At 42.7% G+C, this 27,140-nt stretch overlaps 2 protein-coding genes across 2 annotated transcripts in view; both read right to left on the reverse strand.

Moving 5' to 3' along the window:
* LOC308286475 (receptor-type tyrosine-protein phosphatase gamma-like) overlaps positions 1-27,140 on the reverse strand; it is a 187,532-nt gene that overhangs the window by 58,827 nt on the left and 101,565 nt on the right. Inside the window, exons 5-7 of the mRNA XM_080727510.1 lie at positions 11,354-11,449; positions 6,568-6,634; positions 2,088-2,245 (exon numbers count right to left, since the gene is read on the reverse strand). Coding sequence (XP_080583636.1) covers positions 2,088-2,245; positions 6,568-6,634; positions 11,354-11,449 — 321 coding nt within the window. The remainder of the gene's footprint in view (positions 1-2,087; positions 2,246-6,567; positions 6,635-11,353; positions 11,450-27,140) is intronic.
* LOC308287820 (26S proteasome non-ATPase regulatory subunit 12-like) overlaps positions 25,795-27,140 on the reverse strand; it is a gene marked incomplete at both ends in the record, with an annotated part of 1,371 nt that continues 25 nt past the window's right edge. The window contains one exon of the mRNA XM_080729110.1: positions 25,795-27,140. This exon is cut by the window's right edge and continues 25 nt beyond it. Within this exon, the coding sequence (XP_080585236.1) occupies positions 25,795-27,140 (1,346 nt within the window).

Here is a 27,140-nt window from a genome sequence, read left to right on the forward strand (position 1 = left end):
AAAGATGGGTTTGTTTGGGGGGTGGAACAGGCAAAATCGCGATTGAAATCATGTTCACTAGATTTAATTGGGTCCAAAAAAAAATAAAAAAATATATTTTTTTTTTTTTTTTTTTTCTAAGTAAAAGTCGCCCAAAGTCGCTTGGCAGGGAACTCCATAGTGAGAAAGTTGCTCTAAAAGTCGCCTGGCAGAGAAGGAGTTAACTGGAGCTCAGTTAGTCTGTTCTTGAGAGACTACTATGTCAGTGGTTCTCAAACCTTTTCATGTGAGGGACCCCCAAAATGATATGTATTTGGCCATGGACCCCCATCTCAAAATATTTCGTTCCGGGGACCACCCAGAAGCTTGAAATTTGAGTTACAAACGTTCGCTTTAAATATACATATATTCGCACACATTTTCAAGACTTTTTCAAAAATAGCAGATCTACAAGCTCGCAGCGCGGCACTCGGTGCCGCGCTGTGAGCTTGTATATCTGCTATTTTTCAATAGTTAAATTCAATAATCCTAGGCCTAAGTGGGTTAAATTGAAAAGACTTGCAGTTACTGTCACTGCATGACCAATAGCATGATGCATGTATCAGAGCCATCACACACGCCCACCATCATTCAAAACACCAGTAATTGGCCACACTGTCCTGCTTAATCATCCACTATATAGGCAGTTAAGGTTTATATGCAGAGGAGTGAGGGAGGTGAAGAGACAGGAGGAGGTGAGGCAGAGGAGGGGAAAATAGCTTATGCATAGACAATGGAAGGCGGCAAGCGATCTGTGCAAAATGGGTCCACACATTGTGTGTGTGTGTGTGTGTGTGTGTGTGTGTGTGTGTGTGTGTGTGTGTGTGTGTGTGTGTGTGTGTGTGTGTGTGTGTGCGTGCCTGTGTGTGTGTATGCATTCATGTACTGTATGTTTAGAGTGAATTTAGCTTGTGTGTGTGTGTGTGTGTGTGTGTGTGTGTGTGTGTGTGTGTGTGTGTGTGTGTGTGTGCAGGCCTGTCACAACCATCCCCTGATCGCAATTATTTGAGATAATCGATATTTTTTGTTTAGATAATCGCAATATTTTTTTATAATCATGATAATCGTCATAATTGTTTCCATGTTGAAAAAGGTTCATACATTTTCAAACAATTTCCAAAAATAGCAGATCTACAATAGTAGATCTACAAAAATAGCAGATCTAGAAGCTTACAACACATCACTTTGTAGATCAGCTATTTCCGTTATTTTAACTTTTTTCTAAAGTATAAAATTGTGTGAGTAAATTAAGTTATTTGTCATATCTGAACGTGCAACTTGTGAATATAAATGTATTCATATGTTCCAAATGCTCAATAACAAAAGCACAATCAATCGCAATTATCTATGTGACAACTGATCATCAACTTAAATTTGTAATCGTGAGAGCCCCGTGTGTGTGTGTGTGTGTGTGTGTGTGTGTGTGTGTGTGTGTGTGTGTGTGTGTGTGTGTGCTAGGGCATTCACGAATAGTGATTTTTAGTATTCGAATTATTCGACCTCAAAGTATCCGAATAGTCGAATATTCGACAGGACTGGCCAAACTGTCAAATATTAAGTAAGCAAGAGGCGAACATTGTGAAAACAGCCGATCTACATGCTCACAACGCCTCACGTTGCGAGGCGTTGTGAGCATGTAGATCTGCTATTTTCACAATATTTATCTGTGGAACAGAGTCACATTAAATGTAATACCTACAATTCCAAGTGCTTGTCAGGGTGGGGGTCCCCAGTTCAAATATGTTTATTTTGGGGGTCACAGCCTAAAAAGGTTTGAGAATCCCTGGTATAGAGCTTAACAAATTCATCCACCAGGGGCATTGACAACTCATTCTTATCACTTCCTATCTAGCCAAGCTTTATAAACTATATATTTTTTAAAGAGAAAACAATAAAAAAATAAAAATAAGCGAATATTCAACTTCGGTGAACAACGTCGAATAGTGACTTTGATATTTGAATATTCTAATATTTGGTGAATGCCCTAGTGTGTGTGTGTGTGTGCGTGCGTGTGCATGTGCGCGCGCACACACACACACACACGTGCATGTGCAACTGTGCAGGTATACCTGTGAGTGTGACAGATACACAGGCCTGGAGAAGATGATCCACTCCACCACCTTGCTGCAGGGCGGGGTGGTCAGAGAGCCCGTGTAGCGGTAATAAGTGTCCAGCGACGACGGGAGCAAATCCCTCAGGATGAACGACCTGAGGAAGGTCTCCTTCTCTGCACGGGGACAAACAACACACAAGACAGTTAAAGACCTAGTGAAATGGCTTTTTTGGGCATTTTATTTTGAAGTTTCAGTCTGAAACGCAAGCCTGTCTGTTTCTCAACCAATCAGAAGGGACCAGCCCTTCAGGCGATGGGACGGCTCACGTGTCCCCAATGTTTGTGTTTGTAGCTTACATTAGCCTGCAAATGGCAGGCAGAGGGACAAGGCCAGTGGGCCAGTTGTACAGAATGTTTTTGTTACCAAGTTGCTTATTATTCCAATCTATAATGTTTACAGATTACAGAAGTTTATAATGATTACATATGTGTACATAGTTTGGACGTCATCTTGAATGAGATTCAAAATGAAGGCTCTGTAATTAAAATCAGCTGTGTTTGGAGGAATGTGCAGCAATGGGAATCAAACAGGTGAATCTAATCATTAATCAAGGTTCATTTATATTCAAGAAGACCTGTCTATGTCATCACGCAGCACATTTCTGTTCACAGGAAATAATTAAGAATGGGCTATTTAGGGACATTTGATATACAAATACACACAAATGGATTATTTTCTATTTGTTTGGCATGTAGTGTTAGGAATGCCCATATGATTACCACAGATAAGCTCTAAAAGTGTGAAAAACATATTTTTAAACCACCGTCTCTCAGTCTCTTCCAACAGTCAACACTGTCAGCCAGACCTCGTCACTGACGCCGATTTAAATCATCGCTCAAACTCCCTGCGAACCTTGAGTTATACTTTTACGAGGTACTTCCATTCAGCTCAATCAAGTGACGTTTATATGGCGCTACCCTAAAAGCTTTATTGGAGGGATGATGCTGGCAGCATCTTAAAAGTCTACCCCCCCCCCCCCGCCAGGGGCGTCACAAGGGGTAGGAAAGTGGGACTGAGTTACTGGGGGGCCCAAGGTGGAGGGGCCCTAATAACTTTATCTATGGAAAAATAGCAGATATACAAGCTCACAGCGCGGCACCGAGTGCCGCGCTGCGAGCTTGTAGATCTGCTATTTTTGAAAAGTTGTGAAAATGTGTGAAAATCTTTGAACATATGTATTTTTTAAGCGAACATTTCTAACTCAAATTTTGCTTCTGGGGGGTCCCTGGAACTAGATATTTTGAGATCGGGGTCCATGGCCAAATACATATCATCTCGGGGGTCCTTGACATAGGTTTCTTGCACACATTTTCACGATTTTTCAAAAATAGCAGATCTACAAGCTCGCAGCGCGGCACTCGGTGCCGCGCTGTGAGCTTGTATATCTGCTATTTTTCAATAGTTAACATTCATGGGGGGCCCGCAGTGAATCCTTGTACCCAGGGCCCAGAATTTGGTGTGACGCCCCTGCCCCCGCTTCCGCTTGGCATCTGTTTGGCTGACAGTTTGGCATCTGTTTTGCTGGTTGTTGAGAGAGGAGAGGAAAGGCGAATCAGATATAAATGCTTTGCTTTGACAGCTAATGATCTGATGGTACCGTAGCTTTAGAGTTCTGGTTTGTGGTCAGCGAGAGAGAGATCCAAATAACAGATCCAAGGATCTGGTTTGTTGTCTGTGAATCGGCATGCGAAAGATGGTGTAAAACGAAACAATAAGAAGACAACATCTATTGTCGGGCGGCAGTGGCTCAGGGGTAGAATGGCCTCATGGCAACCGCAAGGTTCCCAGTTCGATCCCGGGCTCCCCCAGAGTTAATGTCGAGGTGTCCTTGAGCAAGACTCTGAACCCCTAATTGTTCCCGATGAGCAGGTTGGTGCCTTACAACCATGGTTTCCTCCGCCATCGGTGTATGAATGTGTGTGCGAATGGGTGAATGTAATGCACAATCTATGTAAAGCACCTTGGATAAATGCACCATTTAGTGCCTTTAATTTGAGATTATTTATACCATTGGTTCTCAAAGTGGGGTCCGGGGAGTCGGAGACCCCTAGAGGTCCTTGAGGGAGTTCCAGGGGGTCTGAACCAAATGGACTCTTATGGGTCTGTAACTCAAGAGTGTACAAAATGGAACCAAATGGACCCGATATAAATTGGGGTCCCAGAGATGGAAATGCCATTAAATGGGTGTCCTTGAAATGAACATGGTTGAAAATCACAGTTAGAGCCGTAAAAATCTTCTCTTATCCCTGGGTCCCTGGCATACATTTTCAAATGGAGGTCCGTGGGCTAATAAGTGTAAATGTCAGGGTCCTTGAAGTTTGAGAACTACTGATCTATACCATTAATTTGAGATTGTTTATACTTTTAATTTGAGAGTGTTTATACCATTAATTTGAGGCTGTTTATACCATTCATTTGAAATAGTTTATTGCGACCGCCAGGTCACAGTTACTATGAAAACCTGCAGCTCATGTCCGTCCGTCGGTGAGTGAGTGTGTCACGCCAGCCCTTACAGAGGCAGATAGGCACACAAACCCTCGTGGAATATCACCGAGCAGGGATCTCATTCTCCAATCCAACGGCATCAATCACATGCCCAATATGTCCTTATCTAAAAACACAGTTGACAGTGTCCTCACACAGCACTGCTTTGGGGTGTGGTGGTGGTGGTGGTGGTGTGTATTTAGACAGGCCAGCGAGGACTAGGAAGAGACCAAAAAGCTGCTTGGCGTGCCTCATCTGTGCCCGTTTCAGTATTCACCGCCTCTTCTCTTCTCTCCCCCGTCTTTCAGACAGCGTACGTGCCCTATCGCTCATGGGCCGCCGACATGGTGACGGATGGATGGCCGCGGTTAACGAGCTAGTGGAAAACCCACCACCACCCTAAACAGAGGCGGAGGAGGAGGCAAAGCCAGCCAGGAAGAGGCTTCCATCACCCCGAAAAACAAACCGCACCCACCACACCAAAGCTCCCCTTCAGCAGAGAGCGATGCCGTTTTCTAACACGAACCACCCACCCCTACGCTCCTCCTCCAAAAAAACAAACCAAAAAAGAAAAGAACCATGTCAACCGTTCTACATCACGCACTAGCACGAGGCCAGCCAGCCTCCATTAAGCCATCCCCCCATTTCCATCTTCCGAGATCAGGGAGTAAAATGCTAAATGGGAGAGCGCTCCTCGACGAAGAAAAGTGCTGGGTTTGCCAGATTTACCAGCCCCAAGTTAACGAGCGATCAGTTTATGGCCATATGCTTTTGCTTTATTCTCCTACCATTTTAACACATCCCCATCTATGTCAGTGGCAGCTTATAAAACTAGTCACAAGTGTCCGTGTAAACAGAGCTGCCATGTTCCCGCGGCCACAAAACAGAAATGCTGCAAACGATCTGCATAAACGTCTATAGCGGGGTGACAAGGCATAATAACTCATGCTCGCAGTGACACCCGGGCCATGCAGTGGCATCCGATGTGAGACAATACCTCATAAGGTAATAGTTTTAACTGCCAGCACTCTGACAGCTGTGGCCTATGGGGAGTATGTGGGGAACTATGGCTCTGTCTTGTGGGTTTGAAATGTGTTGACTAAATGAGGCTCAGAGGCAATAATTGCTCATGTTTCATCTAGTCTAGCTCCATGGATGGGGGTGGATGGTACTGTCTTTGCATATTTCACTTCCCTTTTGATGTCAAACTGTTGTTTGCGGGCTTGTCTTCTCACCACTTTCACTTGGGGATTAAAACATGAAAGCTAAGGTTAAGTGTCTTAAAAGAGTGGAAGGGATGACCAGATGAGGGTTCCATGTTTTGTTTCCCACAGGCACCGTCGCCTCAAATCAACCTCAGAAACATCCCAAAAGATGCACCAACAACATGCTTAGTGGTTTCCAGTTGAATACTTGGTTTTAGTAGTACAGTAAATAATATAACAGAATAGAAGGAAAATCTTCCGACACTCTGAACCAAAACAAATCCCTGCATCAACAAAATAGATTATGATGGTTCTCAACTGTTTCTGGACCCACTTGTGTTCCGGCCAACCCGTTGTCAGATGGGTGGGCTGTGTGCATTTTTAGAGCATTAGAGCATATTTAAAGCACAATCAACTGATTGTGTTGCGGCTTCGATCAGGGGAACAAAAGTAGTATTCTTCAAGTTGCTATATATCACAATAACTCATTTTCAAGGTTTTAAAGAAAAAATACAATTACTTTTTACATACAGTATATATTTGAATATTAATGAATATATTAATAGCCCATTTGCACAGATCGCTTGTCGCCTTCCATGATCTATGCATATTTATCAATTATATATCATCATTAGAATCGTAGTATTTTGCCAATTATTTAGGGGGCCCATGGAATACCCTCGCAAAACACCAGTGGGCCCCTGGCCCAGAGGTTGAGAACCATTCTTTGTTCTTCCGTTACGTACCATGGTGCACCACTCTTTTCAGTCCTTCGATGATGGGATCCACAGATGGATTGTCTTTCTGTCCCAACTGCAGGAAAACAGAAATATCACAAATCTATGTGGTCACAGAAGTTAACACAATGCAGAGAAAATCACTAACAGCAGAACAAATATTTCTATGGTAAATAAACCATGATCACAGTAAAGGTACAAGTATTGGTATCAAAATGTACTTATAGCACCAACAGTAGAAAGTACTCATTATGCAGAATGCCCCATTAAACAAGTTTTCAAATGATAAAATGTATAAAAACTGCAGATCTACTGTAAATGGGGCTGAAGTGGTTAATGTATGTTTTGTAACAAAATCTACAAAGTAACTACTGTAGCTAGTAACTAACGTTTTCAAATTATTGTAGTGGAGTAAAAGTATAATATTTGCCTCTTAAATGTAGTGGAGTAGAAGTAAAAGGAACAGAAATTTTGAAATACTCCAGTAAAGTAAAAGTACCGTAAAACTACATACTTGAGTAAATGTTACTTTACACCACTGTCTCTTAGTCACAGTACAAAGCTTGGGTTAGGTACACGCCAAGGCTCCTCTGGAGTGTTCTGTGCTTAGAGCTAAAGACAATTTTTAAAGCTCAAAGTGCAATTACCTCACAAATTTTACTTAAGTACAGTACTTGGTTACTTTCCACCACTGAGAATTGACCACGTTCACACCCCACCCCCAGTCACTTTGCTCTAACTCCACACATTATGAAGTAAAGAGCAATGGTGGCAGTGTTGAATATGGTCAATCACATTGCTTCTGTTATTATTAGCCCTCATAGTAGTTTAGTAGCAACGGCAGTGAAAGCAGCAGTAGCTGCAGGCGCTGCTCTGTTGGCCCCTCCGTGTCCTCAGGGAGCCATTATGGCAGAGGAGAAAACCCAATCAGAGAGCGAACACTTCCTCCGCTGCTATCCCCCATAAACCTCCTTTCTCGTCACCGCCGTGTCCCCAAAGAGTTCACCGCCATGCAGCCACCATCTATGTCCTCATTGTTTTTGTCGCCGTCCCCCCCATCTCTGTCCTAGCTCGCTGTTGTGGAAAATAATGCTTCCAGTGCAGCACCTTAATCTAGAGGCGTCAGTACAGTATGGCAGTACAGTATGGCAGTACAGTATGGCAACATGACTGGTGTCTTGCACCAGTCATGTTGCCATACCTTAGCAACAGGCATGATGAATTTATTTTAAGAAGTACATTTAATTTGTTTCCATACCCATCACCTCTGACCGTGATACGTTTTTTTATAGTTGTCGATTCCTCACTGTTTAGCCCATAGAGTTATAATAAGAATAGAGAGGACACCGGATACCCCCGCCCGTCCACTTGCATTGAGTTGCTCACCCAGCGCATGAAGCGTACTTCTGAAACGTACCTCTGAAACGTGACGTAGTGGGGCTTCTATTTGGCTTCTGTGACGCATTTTGCGTCATAGTTTGTGTTCATGGACGCGCTGGGGCTCTAATTCATGAACGAGCACTTCCGGTATGAACGCGCGTCAATACAAAGAAGCCTAGATGCGCGTTCATGAGGTTCATGAATAGAAGCCCCAACTGCAGTACCTCAAACGGCCACCATGTCCATTTTGTTTCAGGGCGCCCCCAGGGTTCCGGGGGCTTGGTTTACCCTCATATTTTCCTTAGTAAGTAGGTTATTCTTCTGGATACACATACATACGTCATGTCTTAGTATGAGCCAATAGGGGAAGGGGATCAACGTCACGTGATTCATTGTTTGGCCCCGGCAAAAACTCGGATGTGTGTCTCAAATTATATGATTATTATTGGCAGAATTGTGGAAAGTTTGGACAATATTTGGCGGTCCCGTTTTCAATTTGCACAAAATAGGGGATTGTTTCAATTACCTGCACTACAATACTTCACCATAATATTGAGCTATAGACAAAATAAAGCTGCGCTGTTTTCACCCGAATAAAACAATGGCAGCCTGTATGTGTGTCTCAAAGAACTATAATGTGATAGTGTGATTATGATGAATTTTGTTTCTTGAAACAGTTCCCGGGTCTCTGTGTGTCTTTTGAACTTGCGGCGTTAAAAAAAAGCAAAACTCTTTTTGAACTAAAACAAGCCATTTAACCCCCCCCCCCCCCCCCCCCCCATGAAAATTGATGACCACTCACGGATTGTCCCACTTTTCACGCCCAAAAACGTTCCTTCTGTGTGAGCTATTCCCTTAGTATGATGAACCAGGATATAATTACTATACTGCAGGTCCCAGGTTCATGCTCCCTGCTAGACTTCCTGTTTCCATTATACCAAAACACCTCTCTGCAAACGACAACAGGCAAGGCATTGTATGGTAATATTCAAGCTTTATCAGTGTACTGTATAGGCGCGGGTCATTTCTCAAAGCAAGAGGAGGAGGACGCCGGAATGGGGACACAGGTGTTCCTAATGTAGGGCTTCCATCCAGACAGTGACGGACCGCGTGTGTGTATGAAGGACCTAAATGCCTCCGCTGGGTCCTGACAGCCCTATCGCTTACCGCAATTAGCACCGCCGCGGCGCAATGCGCTGAATTGCAGTTTACAGTGCGAGAGTTGTTTTTTAAATGGGCACGCACACACACACACACACACTCTCTTTCACACGGTTGGCACAGATTTACCATATCTAATCAATGAGGAGAGGTTGTTTTTGTGCTCCCAGAGGGCCTGTTAATGGCCTCTAAGGTGTTCGTATTATCCACATTCAGCATTCACTCCCACGCAATTATTCTCGTCCGTCTGACCTAAATTAACCAATTCAGGCCTAGAATTATTGAATGTATTAACCAGTGAAAAATAGCAGATACACAAGCTCACAGCGCGGCACCGAGTGCCGCGCTGCGAGCTTGTAGATCTGCTATTTTTGAAAAAGTCGTGAAAATGTGTGCAAATCTTTGAACATATGTATTTTCAAAGCGAACGTTTGTAACTCAAATTTTGCTTCTGGGTGGTCCCTGGAACTAGATATTTTGGGAATGGGGTCCGTGGCCAAATAAATATCATTTTGGGGGTCCTTCACATGAAAAGGTTTGAGAACCACTGACATAGTAGTCTTTCAAGAACAGACTAACTGAGCTCCATTTAAGTGAAAAGGACCTTTTCTTTGACGATGGCTGGCCAGATTGCTGACACAGAAACACATAGGTTTTTCAAAAAATCTTAGAAGGATTCAAAAGACACTTATAGAATCGGGTGAAAATTCTAATTTTCACGATTTTTCAAAAATAGCAGATCTACAAGCTCGCTTGTATATCTGCTATTTTTCAATAGTTACAGCATAGAATAATGATACACAGTAATGTGTACCCGTTCTAAATGGGTTAATGTTGAGCAAAAAAGAGGACCGGTCCCCGCGTCCCAGCGCCGTTTTGGCCAGTCTTGTTCTCTAAGTAGGACATTGGGAATATGTGTGTGTAGGAGGCTGTGTGCAGGTATATACAGTAGTACGCAACAAACTGCCAGTCATTCTAATCAACAGCCACACAGGCTAGCACTGGCGTTGTCAGTAAACAAGAGCTGATGGCCAACTAGTTTCTAGAGTTGAATCCATAGTGAAGGATCGTTGTACACACTACACCAGTGCTTCTCAAACCTTTTCGTGCCAAGGACCCCCAAATTGACACCTGTCAGCCCGCGGACCCCCATTTGAAAAGATACGCCAGATCACTTCAGAACCACTTAGTCCCTTAGACCCTCTATGCTTAGTGAAACAGACCTGATTTGCACTGTACTTGACGAGTTATTTTGGAGTACTTTTAATTTAATGAAGCAATTCCGATTTTCTATACCTTTACCTCTACAGCTCAGAGACAAATATTGTACTTTTACTCCACTATATTTATTAGAAATGTTTAGTCTACAACAGTAGTTACTTTGTAGATTTTGATATGAAACATACAGTACATGAACCACTTCAGCCCTAAATACATTTCGTCCATTTGAAAATAGCCGATTCATAAGCTCACTTGTGAGCTTATGAATCTGCTATTTTCATACATTTGAATACACTTGTGAAATGGGACGTTCTGCAGCATAATGAGTACTTTCTACTTTTGATACCAATACATTTGTAACTTTACCCAAGTAAATGTTGAATTCTGGACAATTTCTGCATTGCTTTTACTTGAGTAAAAAAAAAACTTCTTCCACCACCGGTCAATGCTGGAGGTGCAGGGAAACGGTGTGTGTTCAACGAACAGAGGACATGCAGGTAACTAGAGAGCAGGAACAGAAACAGAGCAGTCGTGCGGCTCAAGAGAACAATCAATCAGACACCGCTGCGCGCCTGAGTGACTGCTAGCCTCCTTCCCTTCAGGCAGTGGTTGTACAGTAACTAAGTATGTATGTGTGTATATATATATATATATATATATATATATATATATATATATATATATATATATATATATATAATCCATGAATTCAAGTCTCCATGGGGTGAATAATCGTTTTTTTGGGTGAATTATCCCTTTAATGATGAATCAAATTATTATTACAAAATAATAATAGTACCGTAGCATTTATTTATCAATAAACATATATAATAATTATATGATTCTGAAGTGTTAATTCTGCATAATACTTTTACTTTTCTTCTTTGACTTACAGTAAGTAAATCAGAACGCAGGACTTATACTCTTAACAATATGTTGTGGTAATGCTCCCAACATCTGAGTATATCTTCCACCACATGCCTTCAGGCCTAGTCACATCACATGACGCCTGTCATGTCATACCGTACCGTACCTCAAAGAAGACTGCCATCGCAGCGATGATGCGTCTCTCCTTTATGGCGGCGGCGAGGCTGTCGAAGTCGTCCGAGTTGTACAGGTAGATCTGCATCTGCGAGGAGAAGGGGAACAAAGAAAAGAAAAACGGCCTCAGCCAGGGAGACACTCTAGGGGGAGAACTACAGTAGCTCTTCTGTTATCCATCATTTAGACAAGCTGCTGCAGGATTTGATGAAAAGCTATTTCGAGGGCGGCCACACAAAAAAAGGGGGTTTATTTGTCATACACATAAATCGCCCATGATCTCTGTAAAGGACCTTTCCTGTGCTTCCTCCCCTCGTTAAGATCAATCTAAGTTAACTGAATGTACTATTCCTGCATACTACTATCCTTACTGTAATGATCATGTGGAGAGGGGAATTAATGTGGGATTATGGTGGTTTCATGCAGTGTGATCTAACAGCGGGACCTTGCCTCTAATCGCAGCCACCAATTGCCTTTAATCAGTCACAACGCTCTCTCTGAATTTACAGCATAATTTGGGATGTGCATGTGTTTGGAATACGGGTGGATGGATCAGTTCTTGGTTCATGTGTTGCACGCATTCACACGCAGACACGCAAAATAATTTAAGAATAACTAGGAAAAATGCAATAGATTTTATTACATACCGTCCACATATAAAGTAGCATAGGCAAATACACCAGGGGCCCTATCTTACGCCCTAATCTTGTTTTCCTTTTTTTTTTCTTCAATATTTTGAAAAACGTTGCTCAAATAGTTCTACAAGCTTGTCGATGTAGATCGGCTAGTTGAATTATTTAAAAGTATTTTTCCAAAAAAAGTTAAATGCTATTTTCACCAAATGTGCGCCCCAGAATAGGGATGCTAAGGTTCACGAGGGTAAAGGTAATCAGCTTTGACCTGAGCCGTTTTAACTGTGGTCATTAATGCCACCAATTTGTTGTCCTCCTGAGAACTCAGCAAGACAAGGGCACCGGTCATCCATCACCATTCAGATGTTATTAACTGCATTAGCCAATTAGCCCCCCCCCCCCCCTCCCCCCATCTTCATTTACTCACTGAAGTTGGCACACATGACCCGGCTCACTGTGGAGAGAGCACACTTGGCAAACCCCACAATTCAATTATCAAATACTTGCATGGCAATAAAAACAAGCACCTAGAACAGGAGACATGGCCATGAATAATCAGAATGGCTTCGTTCTTCATTCCAGTATAATAAACTGCGCCCACTTCTAATCACTGGAAGATGTATAATCCATACGAGGAGTACAGTACAAACCTTCCTATACAGCAGGGTTCCCCAATTGGTTTTCCCCACGGGCCGACTTATGTCTAGGGTACCAAGCTGAGGGCCACAACTTTGCAGGGGGCGACGGTGGCGTTCCCGCTACTCCAGCGACAGTTCAGATATCGTCGTTGTCGGTTGAAAATCTTGTATGTCCAAACCCGTTCGTTTTGCATGTATCATTTTAAAAATGATTTAAACTACTGAAAACAGCCGATCTACAAGGCAAGCACACAACGCCTCGCACCGCGAGGCGTTGTGTGCTTGCCTTGTAGATCGGCTGTTTTCACTACTTTTGTGCGACGGCCTTGTATGATTTGGGAAAGAGAGTACAAATTTGGAGATACAAGATTTCCACCCGACAACGACGATATACTAGTGTTGTTGCTGCTCACCATTATTACTGGGGTTGGTGTGGGCCAGACAGTAGCCCCTGGGGAACCCTGCTATACAGTGTGCTAGACAGTTAGATGAGTCACTCACTGATTCTCAACCATTTGAATCCCCAGTTTGATATGCATTAGGTTAGTTAGAGACACACGTTTGATATCATTTTTGATATCTGGGACCATAATCGACACATTAAGTCCTCAGTGTTAATTTAATACAAATGGACAAGTGGAACCAAAAGGACCCGTAAGGTTCCAAGCTACGTGTTTTGAGCAATTTTGGAATTTGAATCCTGAAAAGTAACAGTTACAGTATGTACAAATGAGGTTTCCACCCGACAGAGCCTATACTGAAACATTTCCACAGACATTAAGATTCATTCCAAACCTTTTTCCAGGCCTGGAAAAACTTTTGTTATAATAATTTCTAAATATTTCCAGGAATTTTGTGACCGTGGGAGGAGCCCTGTATGCAGGCAATGTAGCTTTTGCACTACAGTAAAAGCATCAGTGGTTTAAAGTAACTAAGTACATTTACTTAATTAAGTACACTTGAGTTATTTGTACTTGAGTATTTCCAATTTCCAATACTTTTACTTCTACTCCACTACATCTTGGATCCAAATATTGTACTTTTACTCAAATAAATGTATTTGAAAACTTTAGTTACTAAAGTAGATTTTGATAATTATTATAAAACCTACTATTTTATTACCGTACTACTAGTTTATTAATTAATCTTCAGCCCTATATACATTACGGCCATTTGAAAATAGCAGCTCATAATGACAAGCTCACAATGTATAGATTGTGAGCTCTACAAGCTTGCGATCACACTCTGCATAAGGGTTGGGGTTACTTTTACTTTTGGTACTTTAAGTACATTTTGATTTTGATACAAATACATTTGTACTTTTACTCAAGTACATTTTTAATTACAGACTTTTACTTGTAACAGAGTATTTCTACATGGCAGTACTGGTACTTTTACTTAAAGCTATACTGTGTAAGTTGCTCAACTAGTGGTCAGTAGCGTTATAGCAAACCGCGGTCGCGTCTGCTTTTTTCGGCCGTTTTTCGCCGCGGATCGGGCCATCAGACCACCGCGTCCGCCTCGCCTCGCCGAGACCTATCCAAAGAGGTCTTTCGTGTCCCTCTACGAGCCTCGGTTGGAGAGCTACATGCTAAACTCCTAGCCCAGTGTAAACACTGCAGTGTATTTCCTGAAGAGCTCGGCAGTGTATCTGGGCTTTGATTGGCCGGTAGGGAGACACGTGTACAGAATGATGCATATGACGTAATTTTGCCGGGAAAAACAGCCCCGGTCACGACCACCAGGGCTCAGTAGAACACATATAAAGAAAAGGCTTTGGGAGCTGAAATGAACAGAGTGGGTGTTCTAAAACTTTAGCGATTTAATAATTAGGACAATTTTAAGATTTGTTTTATTAAAAAAGTTACATAGTATAGCTTTAAGTAAGAAATGTGAGTTTATTTTTTCCACCTCTGGAAAGCATGTACAGTACGTTCGTTCACCCCCTGGTCCATTACTCACATCAATCCCCAGCACTGTATGCACACGCACGCACGCATGCCCCCACTGTGGTGCGCTTCATAATCCATGTATAATTAATCTAACCTTTGGTGACATTCTAATATATTATTGCAACAGACATGCCTGAGGCCTCCTGAGGGGGACATCACTCTTTCATTTTTCACGGCGCTGCTTCTGAGAGAACAGGTGGTCCATTCTATCGATTTCCGGCACACTTCACTTTGGGTCTACAGTAAAAGACCATCAAGATTAATGTCAAGCTCAGGAGCCACGGGGGCCAAGCAGTCCACAGGCCCTTTACATGGTGTTGTGATGCCATACACCACGTGTCTTTCTTTTCTATTCATTCCATGCGTTGAATGTGTTCTGAAGAGCCAGGGCAAATGTATCTCATTCATATGCTGTCATTTCATACGCAAAGGCAATTCAAAGTGCTTTACGTAAGGCATGATGATACGTAAGAAATACAAATTAAAAAAGAAACCTAGAAATTAAATAAAAATGGTAACGGTCAAAGATCAAGCGTAGCTTTACTTTTCATACTTGGTCATGTTGCCATAATACTAGCGCTTTAATTTCTACTGTACATCAACCTTGGAACCATATAGTATATATGGGTATAATGGGTGAATGTAAGGCACCATGTAATGCACAATCTTCGTAAAGCACCTTGGATAAAGGCTCTAAAATGCACCATTTACCGTTTATATGCAAAAACCTTTGACCGTGAACCTTTGATTTGTGTCAAGATTCACCAAAGCGTTGCTTTACTAAGGCAGATTGCACGTTTTGCACCACAGGTACCCGAGCAAAGCACTCGTCTTCTCTAAAAGTCTTTAATACACCTTGTAGACGGCCGGTTGACAACACCAGGGGTCCCAAGCACCATGGGGGTCTACTCTGCAGCGACGATCCACTCAACAATAAATCCAATTCTCAAACCAATAAGAGCACACATTACACCAATGGATCAGCTCCCCAATTTGCATTCATTTGCATTCTATGCTGGCAATCCACGAGAACAAACATCCAGGCCAGAAAATTGCCTCAGCCAGTGCATGGATCATGCAGACACGCTGCAGTTTGGAGGTGTAACACAGAGACAGAGAATTAATAACATGTCTGATTCTTCTGACTATTGTTTGTTTTGTTCGTTTTTTAACCTCCTTTTCCGCATCCTTTATCTAGTTGTGCATAAAGACATGTTGCCTGGGCTTACTCTGTCTTCATTGTGAGACTTTAAAGGGTTAGCCACACTGGCGGTGGCAGACGTGCGTTCACGCCTTGCCCGCCGCTCCGATACACCGCTGTTCTATTTCCCAGGTCTTGCCGCACGGTGAAACATTTCCGCAGTCTGTCCGCAGCCGGTGTGTGTTCCCCTTAAAAAGCGTTTATATTATAACAGTCCATCCCAATAACCACAATATGTGGGACTTAAATGGCAAACAAAATGGTAAATTGTGCATTTATACAGCGCTTTGTATCCAAATCGCTATACTTAGAATGTGCATTATTTTCACCCATTCACACATACATTCATACACCGATGGCGGAGGAAACCATGCAAGGCACCAACATGCTCATCGGGAGCATTTAGGCATCTCCTGTCGTTTTGCTCAAGGACACTTCGACACTAACTCTAGAGGAGCACGGGATCGAACTGGGAACCTTGCAGTTCTCATCCGGCTGCTCTACCGGCCGCTCTCCCCTGTGGCTTTAAACTTTCCCTAATTATGAACTTTTATTTACATTTCTTTCTTTTAGTTTTTGCTTTATTTTAGTTTTTTGTTTTGTTCTCGTTTGAGTTGGGCCTGGTGGTGGTGGTGGTGGGGTGTGGGGTTTTTTGTTGCTTTTTCTTTTCTCTCTCTTACAACTCAATTTATTATGATAGGCCTATAATGACACATTTCATCACATAATAGACAATCAAAGAGCTACAGATGGGTTAGTGTAATAATATCATCAGTGTATTATTATGCCATGAAAGATCACCATTGTTTTATTTTCCATCCCACACTCCTCCCAAATGAAAAACAAAAAAAAAAAACAGGTTGATTGGCTTGAAGTTGACCGATTACAATACACTGCGGGTGACGGCAAAGTGCCGATTTAACTTTTGGAATCGGTTCCTGACCAGACCACTTCTTTTAAGTCTGGCAGCAAAGGCAAATGCACATATTTACTGCTGCTGTGTCGGCCCGGCCCGGCCCTGAGGCCAGGTGTGTTCAGGCCTCAGGAAATGTATGCAAATGAGCTTGTAGAGTGCACACAAAATCTCCTGAGAGAAGCTCTGCGCTGGTAGAGAGTGCGTGTAGCCATCAACTGCAAGGGGAAATTGCGTACTTCAACTTCAAGGCTAATTCAACAGAGCTGATGGCAAATGAGAGAATCAGCCATACACACGCCTATAAAAGTGGCCCGGTAATTCAGTTCATACAACTGCATAATGGAATGGATACTTAAACGTTATCTTCAGATTATTTCAGCCTCAGAGAGTTGAGATAGAGACACTTAAGCAAGGAATATCCGTTCCCTTTAGTTGCCTTACTTATATCTGTGCTTTTCAGCGATAATAGCCACCATTGCTTGAGTAGCCTTGACTGGATATTTACCTCACCTTTAAAAGATTGAAATTTGCGTAGCATTGGTTTGAAAGCTTTAAGTCACAAAGGATTGATAAATAGCAGTAGACAATTTCCATTTGTATGGCTTACAACTGTGAGTATTGGTATCCTCCCTGTGAACAAGGTAAATGGTCCATATTTCTATAGAGCCTTTATCTAAAGCTCTTTACAATGTGTATTACATTCACCCATTCAGGTTTCTGGTTCGATCCCGGGCTCCTCCAAGAGTTAGTGTCGAACAGCAAAACACAGAACCCCTAGTTGCTCCCGGTGAGCAGGTTGGTGCCTTGTGTATTTTCCTCCACCATCTGTGTATGAATGTGTGTGTGAATGGCTGAATGTAATGCCCTTTGGAACAAGGCGCTATACAAACGCACCATTTACCATTCACCATTCAAACACACATTCACGCGCCAACCTGCTCGTCGGGAGCAGCTTGGGATTCAGTGTCTGGCTGGCACGTGAAGCTACTTTGACACGAAGCCAGGAGGAGCCATGCAGGGGTTGAACCAGGAACCTTTACGGCTCCCGGACGGCCACTCTAGTGAATGGCATGGCGAGCTATTAAGCAAATGCGGTCATTTACACAACGTGCACATTGTGTACACAGACACCTTAAGAGGCTCAAACACTTACTTGTATCCAGGCCTAAATGTTTTCTGTAATATGTAGAATGTATTTCAGGGATGAGGTAAGTGGAGAGATAATTAGACGGCAGATTGGAAAACAGCCTCTGTTTAGCAGAGATAAATAAGCCCCGGAGCGATGCCTCCCAAGGTCATGCTGCTTCAGCCCTCAGAGAAGAACTGAACATAAACACCAGAATCACAAGGATTTAGGATCAGGCGTTGGATTCATAACATCCGCCGCATAATTACAGTTTTACATTGTCATATACGTACAATGTGTCATTAAATTATATGAAGTCATACATAATCTAAAATGATCATTAGAGCGTGATACTTTATGAAATCATTCACTTAGGATTTTGATCCCTTTGAGACACATTGTATATTTTAAATACACGTGTGAGTGTGTGATTGATGACGGTCAAGATTGAAATAATCTATTAATTATGTAGGCCTATTTATTATTAACCGACAACGAATGTGGAATTTTACTCTTTATTAGACTTGCACAATGGCGATATTTTATATTGTTGTCCCGTTCTGACTTTTGACTTGGTTTCTTCTCTATTCCTATGACTATTCTTTGTAAATGCAAATCATAGGTTGTACAGATAATAATTTCAGTTTGTTCTATATTTACGAAAAGGGGTTTGGAAGTAACTTTCAAATTCCACTGGCAGCTAAGCTACATGAGCTGGGAGAAGGAAGGTTCTATTTTGTTGTACAACGGTGTCGCCCACAGAAAATAGCCAATCTACAAGCGACGCATTGTGAGCTTGTAGATCTCCTTGTAGATACTACTTCAGTTGCCATTCTAAAGGGTCAGTATGAAATCATTGAACAATTATACAATATTAATATTGGCCAATTTATACTCTACATAGGTACTCACACAGGTGAGAAAGTTTTCCGAGTCTCAAACAGACTTTTTATTCAATAATTATGTAACTGGTATGCGGCATTAGAGAAATATTTTCATTACACGCGAGTCACCATAAAGCTATGAATATTTATAGCTTCCACCGCAGGCGAAGAACTGGAAATGATTAATCTCACTTCCCAGCCATTATATTTGATCATGATGAACATATCATATGCTACACATACATTCTATGAGATGGGAGCTGGGTTACTTTACCATAGTGAGGGATAGGACTGAGGGTGGCTGTTCTACAGATACATAATGGGCATGATGAATATTATATATCAAATAAATCACATTTATTTTTGTGGATCGGTGTCACAGACCCTCAATGAACGGTCCTCGGACCACCAGCATTGATGACTCCTGATTTATGGTACATTATTTCTGAGGCTCTGAAATGTATAAGCTGTCTGCATATTTCAGATTTATTTTGAATTGTTAAAAAGTTCTCTGCTGATAAAATTGTTTTATACCTGATGTGGGGCCGCTCTGGAGTGGCGAACGTTAAGACGCTGCACTGCGCAGGAACGGTTCTTTTGCCACCTTGATCTCCCAATGTTTATTTTCATCATCCACTGGCGCACTTTGACATAATTTTGTCTTGGAGATTTCACCATTTCCAGATTTCTGAAGACAGGCAGAGCAGAGTGGACAAAGAGTGTGCTAATGTATGTCTCTACCATTAATGAATGGCCATTTGGTTGTGTTTGTGGTCCCTCAGAGGGAAATTATACGTTTGAAGATCATAATCAATCATCAATGTACTGGCTTCCTTTAAAACGGGCGTGAAAATGCACCTCTCAGGAGGCCAAAGTGGGAGATAATTATCACTTCTCCCTTAGACAGGTGATTATCCCTCCCCCCTTTCTTCTTTTCTTACTCTGTACATATACTGTAAGTAGGTATAAGTGCCTTGCCGAGGCATGAGGCCCATACAGGGCAGGAGCTATATCTCCCGTTTCTATAGCGTGAGGCAGCTTGAAGTATAAGTACACCCCCTGGACATGACGCTAGTATGTCGCCTGGATTTACCCCCAATCCAACCCTTGATGCTGAGTGTCAAGCAGGGAGGCACTGGGTCTTTGGTATGACCCGACCAGGGATCAAACCCTGACCTCCCAGTGTCAAGGCAGACACTCTGACGACAAGGCCACTGAGATACACAGTAGTGTTTTTCTGTTTTATATTTGTGATGATATTGAATTTGTGTTATTCTTTGTCATGTTTAATTGAATACATTGGACCCAAACGGAAAAAGACAGCAAGGACTTTTTTGCGGGGTGTTATCCTTTTAGACAAAGTGTATGACTTATAATTCTGCTGTTTGCATTTCTGGTTAATAAAGTATTCAACCTCCATGGGGAGGGTGGAGAGTCAGGGCAGGCTGGGGAGGAGGGCCGCCTACCGGCCCGGGACTTCAAACCCTTTCTGGATCTTTATTTTATTAGGATTTAGACACACTTTACGCGTTCCGCCTCTTGGCTCGTCAGTGGCGGGCAGTGGGCCCATTTAAAGCATTATCATCACCTTTAAAATATTGAAATGTTGTGTTGCATGTTTTGTTGGGTTATTTTCACACTCACAGATAATTAACTTAACATGCAAATATACAAATGAACATCTGCAAATGTATTTAGGTGTAAAATCATATTCAACAGCTGCCAAAAAAAGCCCATTGGCATACGTTATATGTCATCATCAATCACCTGTCAACACAAGCCAGGTAGCCTACAGCATTGTTCACAGCACGACTTAAACATGAGCCAAAATGCATACAAGTGTAAACACAAAAGAGGTGCTGCAAAGCACAAGGACAAAGGAAAAATCACACCCAGTGGGAAGTGAACGGTGCCTTTTATGAGTTAATTTCATTAAGCATCCTGCGAAGCTTGACCAATGTGACCTGGGCGTACAACAAACTTTGGACAAACGGAAAAGGACAAATGTTGCTTCTAAGAGCACATGTATGTTTTTGGTGTTTGCGGTGAAGCGATAGAAGTGACTAGAATGGAAGAAATAGCTTCAGGTTTGGACGCAGCTTCATACTGAATGGAACGGAGCCTTAATCAGAATCATTGGTAACACCTGTGAAGGAAGTAAGGAATATGGCTGCTGTGCATAGAGACTAATGTGGCCGCTTAGCCATACTTCGTCTCTGTCTCTTAGTGATGATGATGAGAGGGAATGAGCAGCTGCTAGCTGCTCCTAGGGACTGAAACTATGTTGCAGATTAAACTTTTGTTACATTTCATTTCGTTACACATTACATTTTCTTTTAATATGTTGGATTTGTTTAACCAATAAACCGTCGACACTTAGAAAACTTGACATTTGGCTCTGTACTTGGTCTGGTCTTTTTTACCTCTACAGCAAACCGTGAGGCGTTGTGAGCTTATACTGTAGTGTAGATGATCTATTTCCAGCGAATGTTCGCCACACAGAGATGCTAGGGTTCATGTTGGAGCTCCTCCTTCCAGGAGCACTGCTCAAAATATACAGTATATCTTATATTAAAATTGCGTTGTGTGCTTATCAGTCCAACAGATTGCTAGATATCTCAGAGCCATATTGTAAAAACAGAACACACAAATGTCTGTGATTTGTTTGTGGGTTGTGTTGGCGACTTCTGTACTCTGGAGTCTTGGGTAAATGGCTTTGACATTTGCCTGGAAAGGAAGCCCGGTGAATTGTCAGACCTCATTTGAAGTGTCTCATTGAAATGATGAACAGAGGAGAAACTGAAGGATGGACAAGCCTCTTCCTTTACCAGCCATCCTGTTTAGCACAACATTGAGCTGGGATAGAATTGGCTTGACTTTTGGCAGTGATTGAGTTGCAGTAAGTGAGACCACAGGGAAACATCCCTTGACCCGGGACATTGGCTCAGAGACAGGGGAAGAGCCACTTTCATTTAAGAAAGAAGGACGTCCACACTACTACAGGCTGCAGCAGCATTCAGTAATACGAACAACACAACGTAGCTGCAGAGAAAACAAACAAAAAGACTACCTCCAAGATAATTCAAACTAGAAAGGTGCAATTCTGGGGAAATTACAAGTGTGGTTGCACTGAGGCGAGTTGAGAGGAATTCCGCTGGGAACTTTCTTTGTAGGTTTGTTGTAGGCCCAGGGACACATTGGTCAAGCTTCGCAGGATGCTTAGTAAGGGATAATTCAGGGTCAGCCGTCATTATCGAGAAATAAAATCCCTGACAGGATGATAGCCACTGATGAGGAGCTGGCTATCATTCTGAAGGGATTTTATAACACAATAACAACTGCTGATTTGAAAATAAAGAGTTTTAAAAAAAAAAAATAACGACTGCTGACCCAGATATTATCCTGCTTATTACATGGCTACTTAATCAATAAATTAATAATACATTTACCCAAAAGTAACAACAAAACGAAGTATTTCCTTGCTTACAGCAGCAATTGCTTGTATTCCACAAGTGCTGCCAGTCCCCCCAGCGCAATGTCACCTCGGAAAACAAGGAAGTATTGATCAAAAAGAATCCATAGTTGTAAATGACAATGTGGCTGTCATGTTGGATACGGCATAACATTCACACAGTGCAGCCAGGTGCTCTGAACCTTTGATTAGACTCATAAATAGCACCGCTCACTTCACACTAAGTGTGATTTTTTGGGGCGGTGCAAACCGCTCCTACGTTTGGCTTTGTGCAGTGAAGTCATTACGTGCGCGTCACGCGTCTCTGACGCATTCACGTTGCCTAGAGACGCATTCACGTCAGTGTCCTTGGGTCCCACGGACGCATTGCCTCCATTTGAGTCCACGTTAAAATAATTTACCACGTCGCGAAAAAAATATATTTTAAAAAGTCCACAGACGCCACCATTGTTCATGGGTGAAGGCATGCTACTTTACCCTACGTCCGCGTAGAAAGTCTTAAAACAGACGATAAAACTAACGACAGTCTGTGTTTTGAATCCACGACGCCATTTTGTGCGCCACTGAATGGTCACAGAATTCAATGGGTGCCTGAGTTTTAGCGTAGCACCGGGCCGTTCTCTGACCATAGTGGCACAGCGTGTTAGGTGATACATCAAAAAGGGTTCCCCCACAGGACGTGTATGGCAGGGCTTGGCGCAGAAACGTGACGTCACGTCTCTACACTGCAGCTCAATGCTCACTGCTCAGACAGGGACCCGCCTCCTTTCCCTTCCATTCAATAACAACTGGATATACAGTACACGCGCTATTGTTTATAGATGTGGTGGTGGACATTGGACAACGTGTTAGAAGCCACACAGGTCTTCATTGCGTCTTTACAACAATAGCGACGATTAACGTTGTGACGAACATGGTCAAATAACCTTTATTGGCTCAACTACAACACGGAGGAAGCAAGCTAGCCTAGCATGTATGCTAGCTGAGACAGCATGTATGTAGCCTAGGCTGCCTAACTGTTTGATTGATTATAGTGTTTTCGTGGCGGCGCCGTCCCTTTGGTGGTCCGCCGGGGCAGCGGACTACCGCGGCCGCCTGTGCCTTGCCCTCCCGCATCCATAGAGGGGCGGCACGTCCCTCTAGGATCAACCGTTCAAAACAAAAGTAGCCGATCTACAAGCAACCCAATCCACTGTTTTTGACCCAGTCCACTGGTTTTCTGTACAGCAGAGCAAACACAAGCACGCCAGAGAGCATTTCCCCCATTCCATAGAAGCAGTAACAGTACAAACAGGAGACATCATCTCACTGAGAAGATCCATATATTATCGATGTATATAAAATAACAGGTGGCTGTTCATTATGAAGACTCGGTAAAAGCTTCTATCTGCGCCCCCAAGTGGTCAACATCCGATATTACCGGTTCGGTATAAAAGTCAAAACACATGACTATTTGGAAGTATTAAAATTGTAAGATTTGGAATTGTGGTTCATTTCTTTCAGACACATTTCTACGTAACATGAACATAACCATATAATAACCAATTCAAGTTAAATGCTGCACTTTGTCAAAAATGACATGCCGCGTAGAATTTTTGTGGGACCCATAAAATATCCCTGGGACTCATCCGAAAGACCCTTCGTGGGTCCCGGGGACTCATTACATTAAAAACCTATTAACATCACTGTTTGTGTGTAGTTCCCTATGTCCCTATGTCCGTATGCAGTACGAGACTAACGTCATAGAAAATACACAGAGACCGACATATACATGATACCATGCGAAGTGAGCACCGCTCACTTCGCATGGTATCAAACACCATATGCCAATAAATGGAGTCTGTTGACATTCTAGCAGAGAAGTGGCCACGCAGAGATGCTGACAGTCAAACAGATAAAGAAACCAAGGTAAGGCACAGGCAAGTAAGAAACACCACAATATTCAACATGTCATCATGTGCCCAAATATGGAGCCCAAATATGGACTCATTATGTCATAGATATGTCATAGTTGGCTGAGGTCATAGACTGGCCACATGAGGAATGGCAGAATGTCTTAACAAAAAAGTAATCAGCAGTGAAGAAAACAAATTATGCTGCAGTTGACTCACTTCCTGTAATTAACTGACAGGAATAAATGCTACAGGCCAGACCAAAGACACTCACAGATCCAAATCATATTTATGTTTTGTCTAATTTGCATCTCAAAGTCCACACAGATCGTTTCACAGAATTAAATCTAACGGGGACATCATCACGGCGATCAATACACAGTAGTGAGCAATGTTTTATGCATATCATCCGATGTCCTCTAACACTTTCTCTAACACAAAATGATGTGAAAAAAGGACCAACATCCTGCCTTTGGAGACGGCCCCAAAGAACAAGGCTATGACACAGTGTTGATTTCCTAGACTAAAACTATGAGGAAAGATTTTGGTCGACTGCCTTTTTTCACTGATAAAAACTAAATGAAAACTAAGCTAATTTTAAGTATGGACTAGTGGAGAAGAGATCCAGTATAACTAAGAGAGAAGTCATTTTAAGTTTGGTTAAGCTCGGGTGTTATGCTCGGAAAATAGCAGATCTACAAGTTCACAACGCGCCGCAGCACGACATGTTGAGTTTGTAGATCTGCTATACATTTTAGTCGACTGTAGAATAGATTTAGTCGACTAAAACATTTCAGACAACTAAAATATGACTAAACCTAAATGAAATTGTATTAAAAAGTATGTCTAAAAACGAACTATCTGCAGTCAAAATCAACACAGGTGGGAAGAGAGAGTGGTAAAGAGTCTTGCTGTTCATGTTAAAGCCACTGTGGACAGATCTACACTTCATTCATTCATTCCTTCATCTACACCACAGATGAAGTAAGATAGGTGTTTCATGTTAACTCATTTTGGTTCACAAAACGTTTTCAGCCGACACCCAAAATCTAGTGTCTCTGTAGAAAAATACATAATGATTTACTGACCTATAGAATAGTGAAAATAGCCAATCTACAAGCTGACAGCACTGTTGTGACCACAATACAATGGAAACAAGCCGTACTGTAGATCTGCTATATTCACCATTTCTTTCTTCTTTTTACATCTATGAAATGTTTTGCAAATCCTTTTGAATTGTGTTGGGTTGTGTCAACCCAATTTTGATGGTGCCCAACCGCTGGGTAAACTGCACAAAACCCCACGGTATAGAACAATGGCAAGTGCTTTTGGAAAGGGAAGGAGAAATGCTTACAGACATGGAATACCAATTGCTTAAATTCCAAAACAATTTAATCACAACCCAGTACATTTTTATTCTCCCAGCCAATAAGTGGCTACATTGTATCTACATAGTACATGAGTGTACAGACATTTCCTGGTTGATCCTGATTAAGTCCCAGATGTGACTGAAATGTTGCAGTATAAAGTGGGAGCAAATAGCAGTGTGCAGACTTTATAGTTTTCACTGATCTGAAAAATGCCTTGTTTACAGTACGTAAATATACTGTTTTCAAAATCCTTCACAAAGGAGAGGAAAGAAAATAACAGGCATTGATCCAAATATCAATGCCTATGTTACAAAACATGAAAGGGCACTTTGTACTTCTTTCTTACTTTTTTACTGCAGGGTGTGGATCATCTCCTCCTTGGCAATAAGATGTGTGGTTTTGTTGACCCGTGACATAAGGGAGTCGAGATTGTCGGACCAGTCGTTGAGCAGGTCATTGGGGTCTTTGGGCCTCTGGAAGCTGGTGATGCCAGCCAGCCGGTCCACCTTGGCGTAGACGGTCTTGTTCACCACGAGGTTGGAGAGGAACGCCTCCGATTCGTCAACGGAGAGATCGAGGAGTCCAGCCATCCTCCTCATTGTGATCCTGGTGTAATACTTGGCCATTATTCTGATGTTGTGTTCTACTACTCTGTTCTTCAGGTCCTTCCACCTCTTCTCGCCCTCCTCGGAGTGGGATAGGACGTCTGTGGCGGGGCTGTCGGGAGAGCCTTCCCTCAGCACCGTGCCATAGTCCTCCACCAGTGACGACCAGCACATCAGTTCCATGGTGACAAACTTCCTCAGGAGATCCTTGTATTTAGGGATCTCTTCCAATTTCTTCTCTCTGTTTATTCTGTGCACAAGGTCCGACTGCTCATTGTCATAAGGAGCCAGGATTGCATACAGCACAACACTCTTCAGGGCCTGTTGCCACTTGGAGTTGTCTTCTAGGATGCATGGGGTGTCATAGATGGCCCAGTAGTGTTTGCAGACGGACAGATAGGAACCCTCGTGCTGGTCCACCTGGATCATCATGTTGTAATACTTCAGCTTCAGTGCCTCGCAGCCTTCCTCCTGGAAGAACTTGGTGTTGATCTTTTTGCTGATGATCTGGGTGCGGATGTAGTCCTTGACAGCGATGCACAACCGCATCTGCTCCAGGATGAATTCAACCTTCTCTTTCTTCTCCATGGAGCCGTACGTCTCCACCTGCAGCTCTTGGAGGATGGCACATGCTTCTTTGACGTCTCCATTCTGCTCCTTGATACTGGCCAGGGTCTTTGTAAGCCTGGCCCTCTCAATCTCTACATAGATCTTGCCCGCAGTCACTGTGCGTAGAGTGTCGATGAGTCTCAGCTTGATTGTCAAGTCAGTCACTGCATCCACATAACTGTAACATTCTTGCACCATCTTAGCAACGGCCTGTTTGAGTTGGCCCCTCCGTTTGGTGAGCAACACAATGTTATCATTGAGGGCATTCCAGTCCTTGGCTTCATAGCACATCTGGACAACAGCAACCAGGATTCTGGAGGTGGATGCCATGTCGGATGCCGTCCTTGTTTGTTTCTCCAGTGACAGCAGTGTTTCGACAGCCTCCTGCAGCCTGCCGTCTTGAGCCAATTCCTCACATTCAGGGAGCTTCTGGTCTACAGTAGATCTGTAGTCCATTTCCATCTTCACCATCGTCCCATCGG

The sequence above is a fragment of the Nannobrachium achirus genome, assembly GCF_963921795.1.
Source record: "Nannobrachium achirus genome assembly, chromosome: 6".
NCBI lineage: Eukaryota > Metazoa > Chordata > Actinopteri > Myctophiformes > Myctophidae > Nannobrachium > Nannobrachium achirus.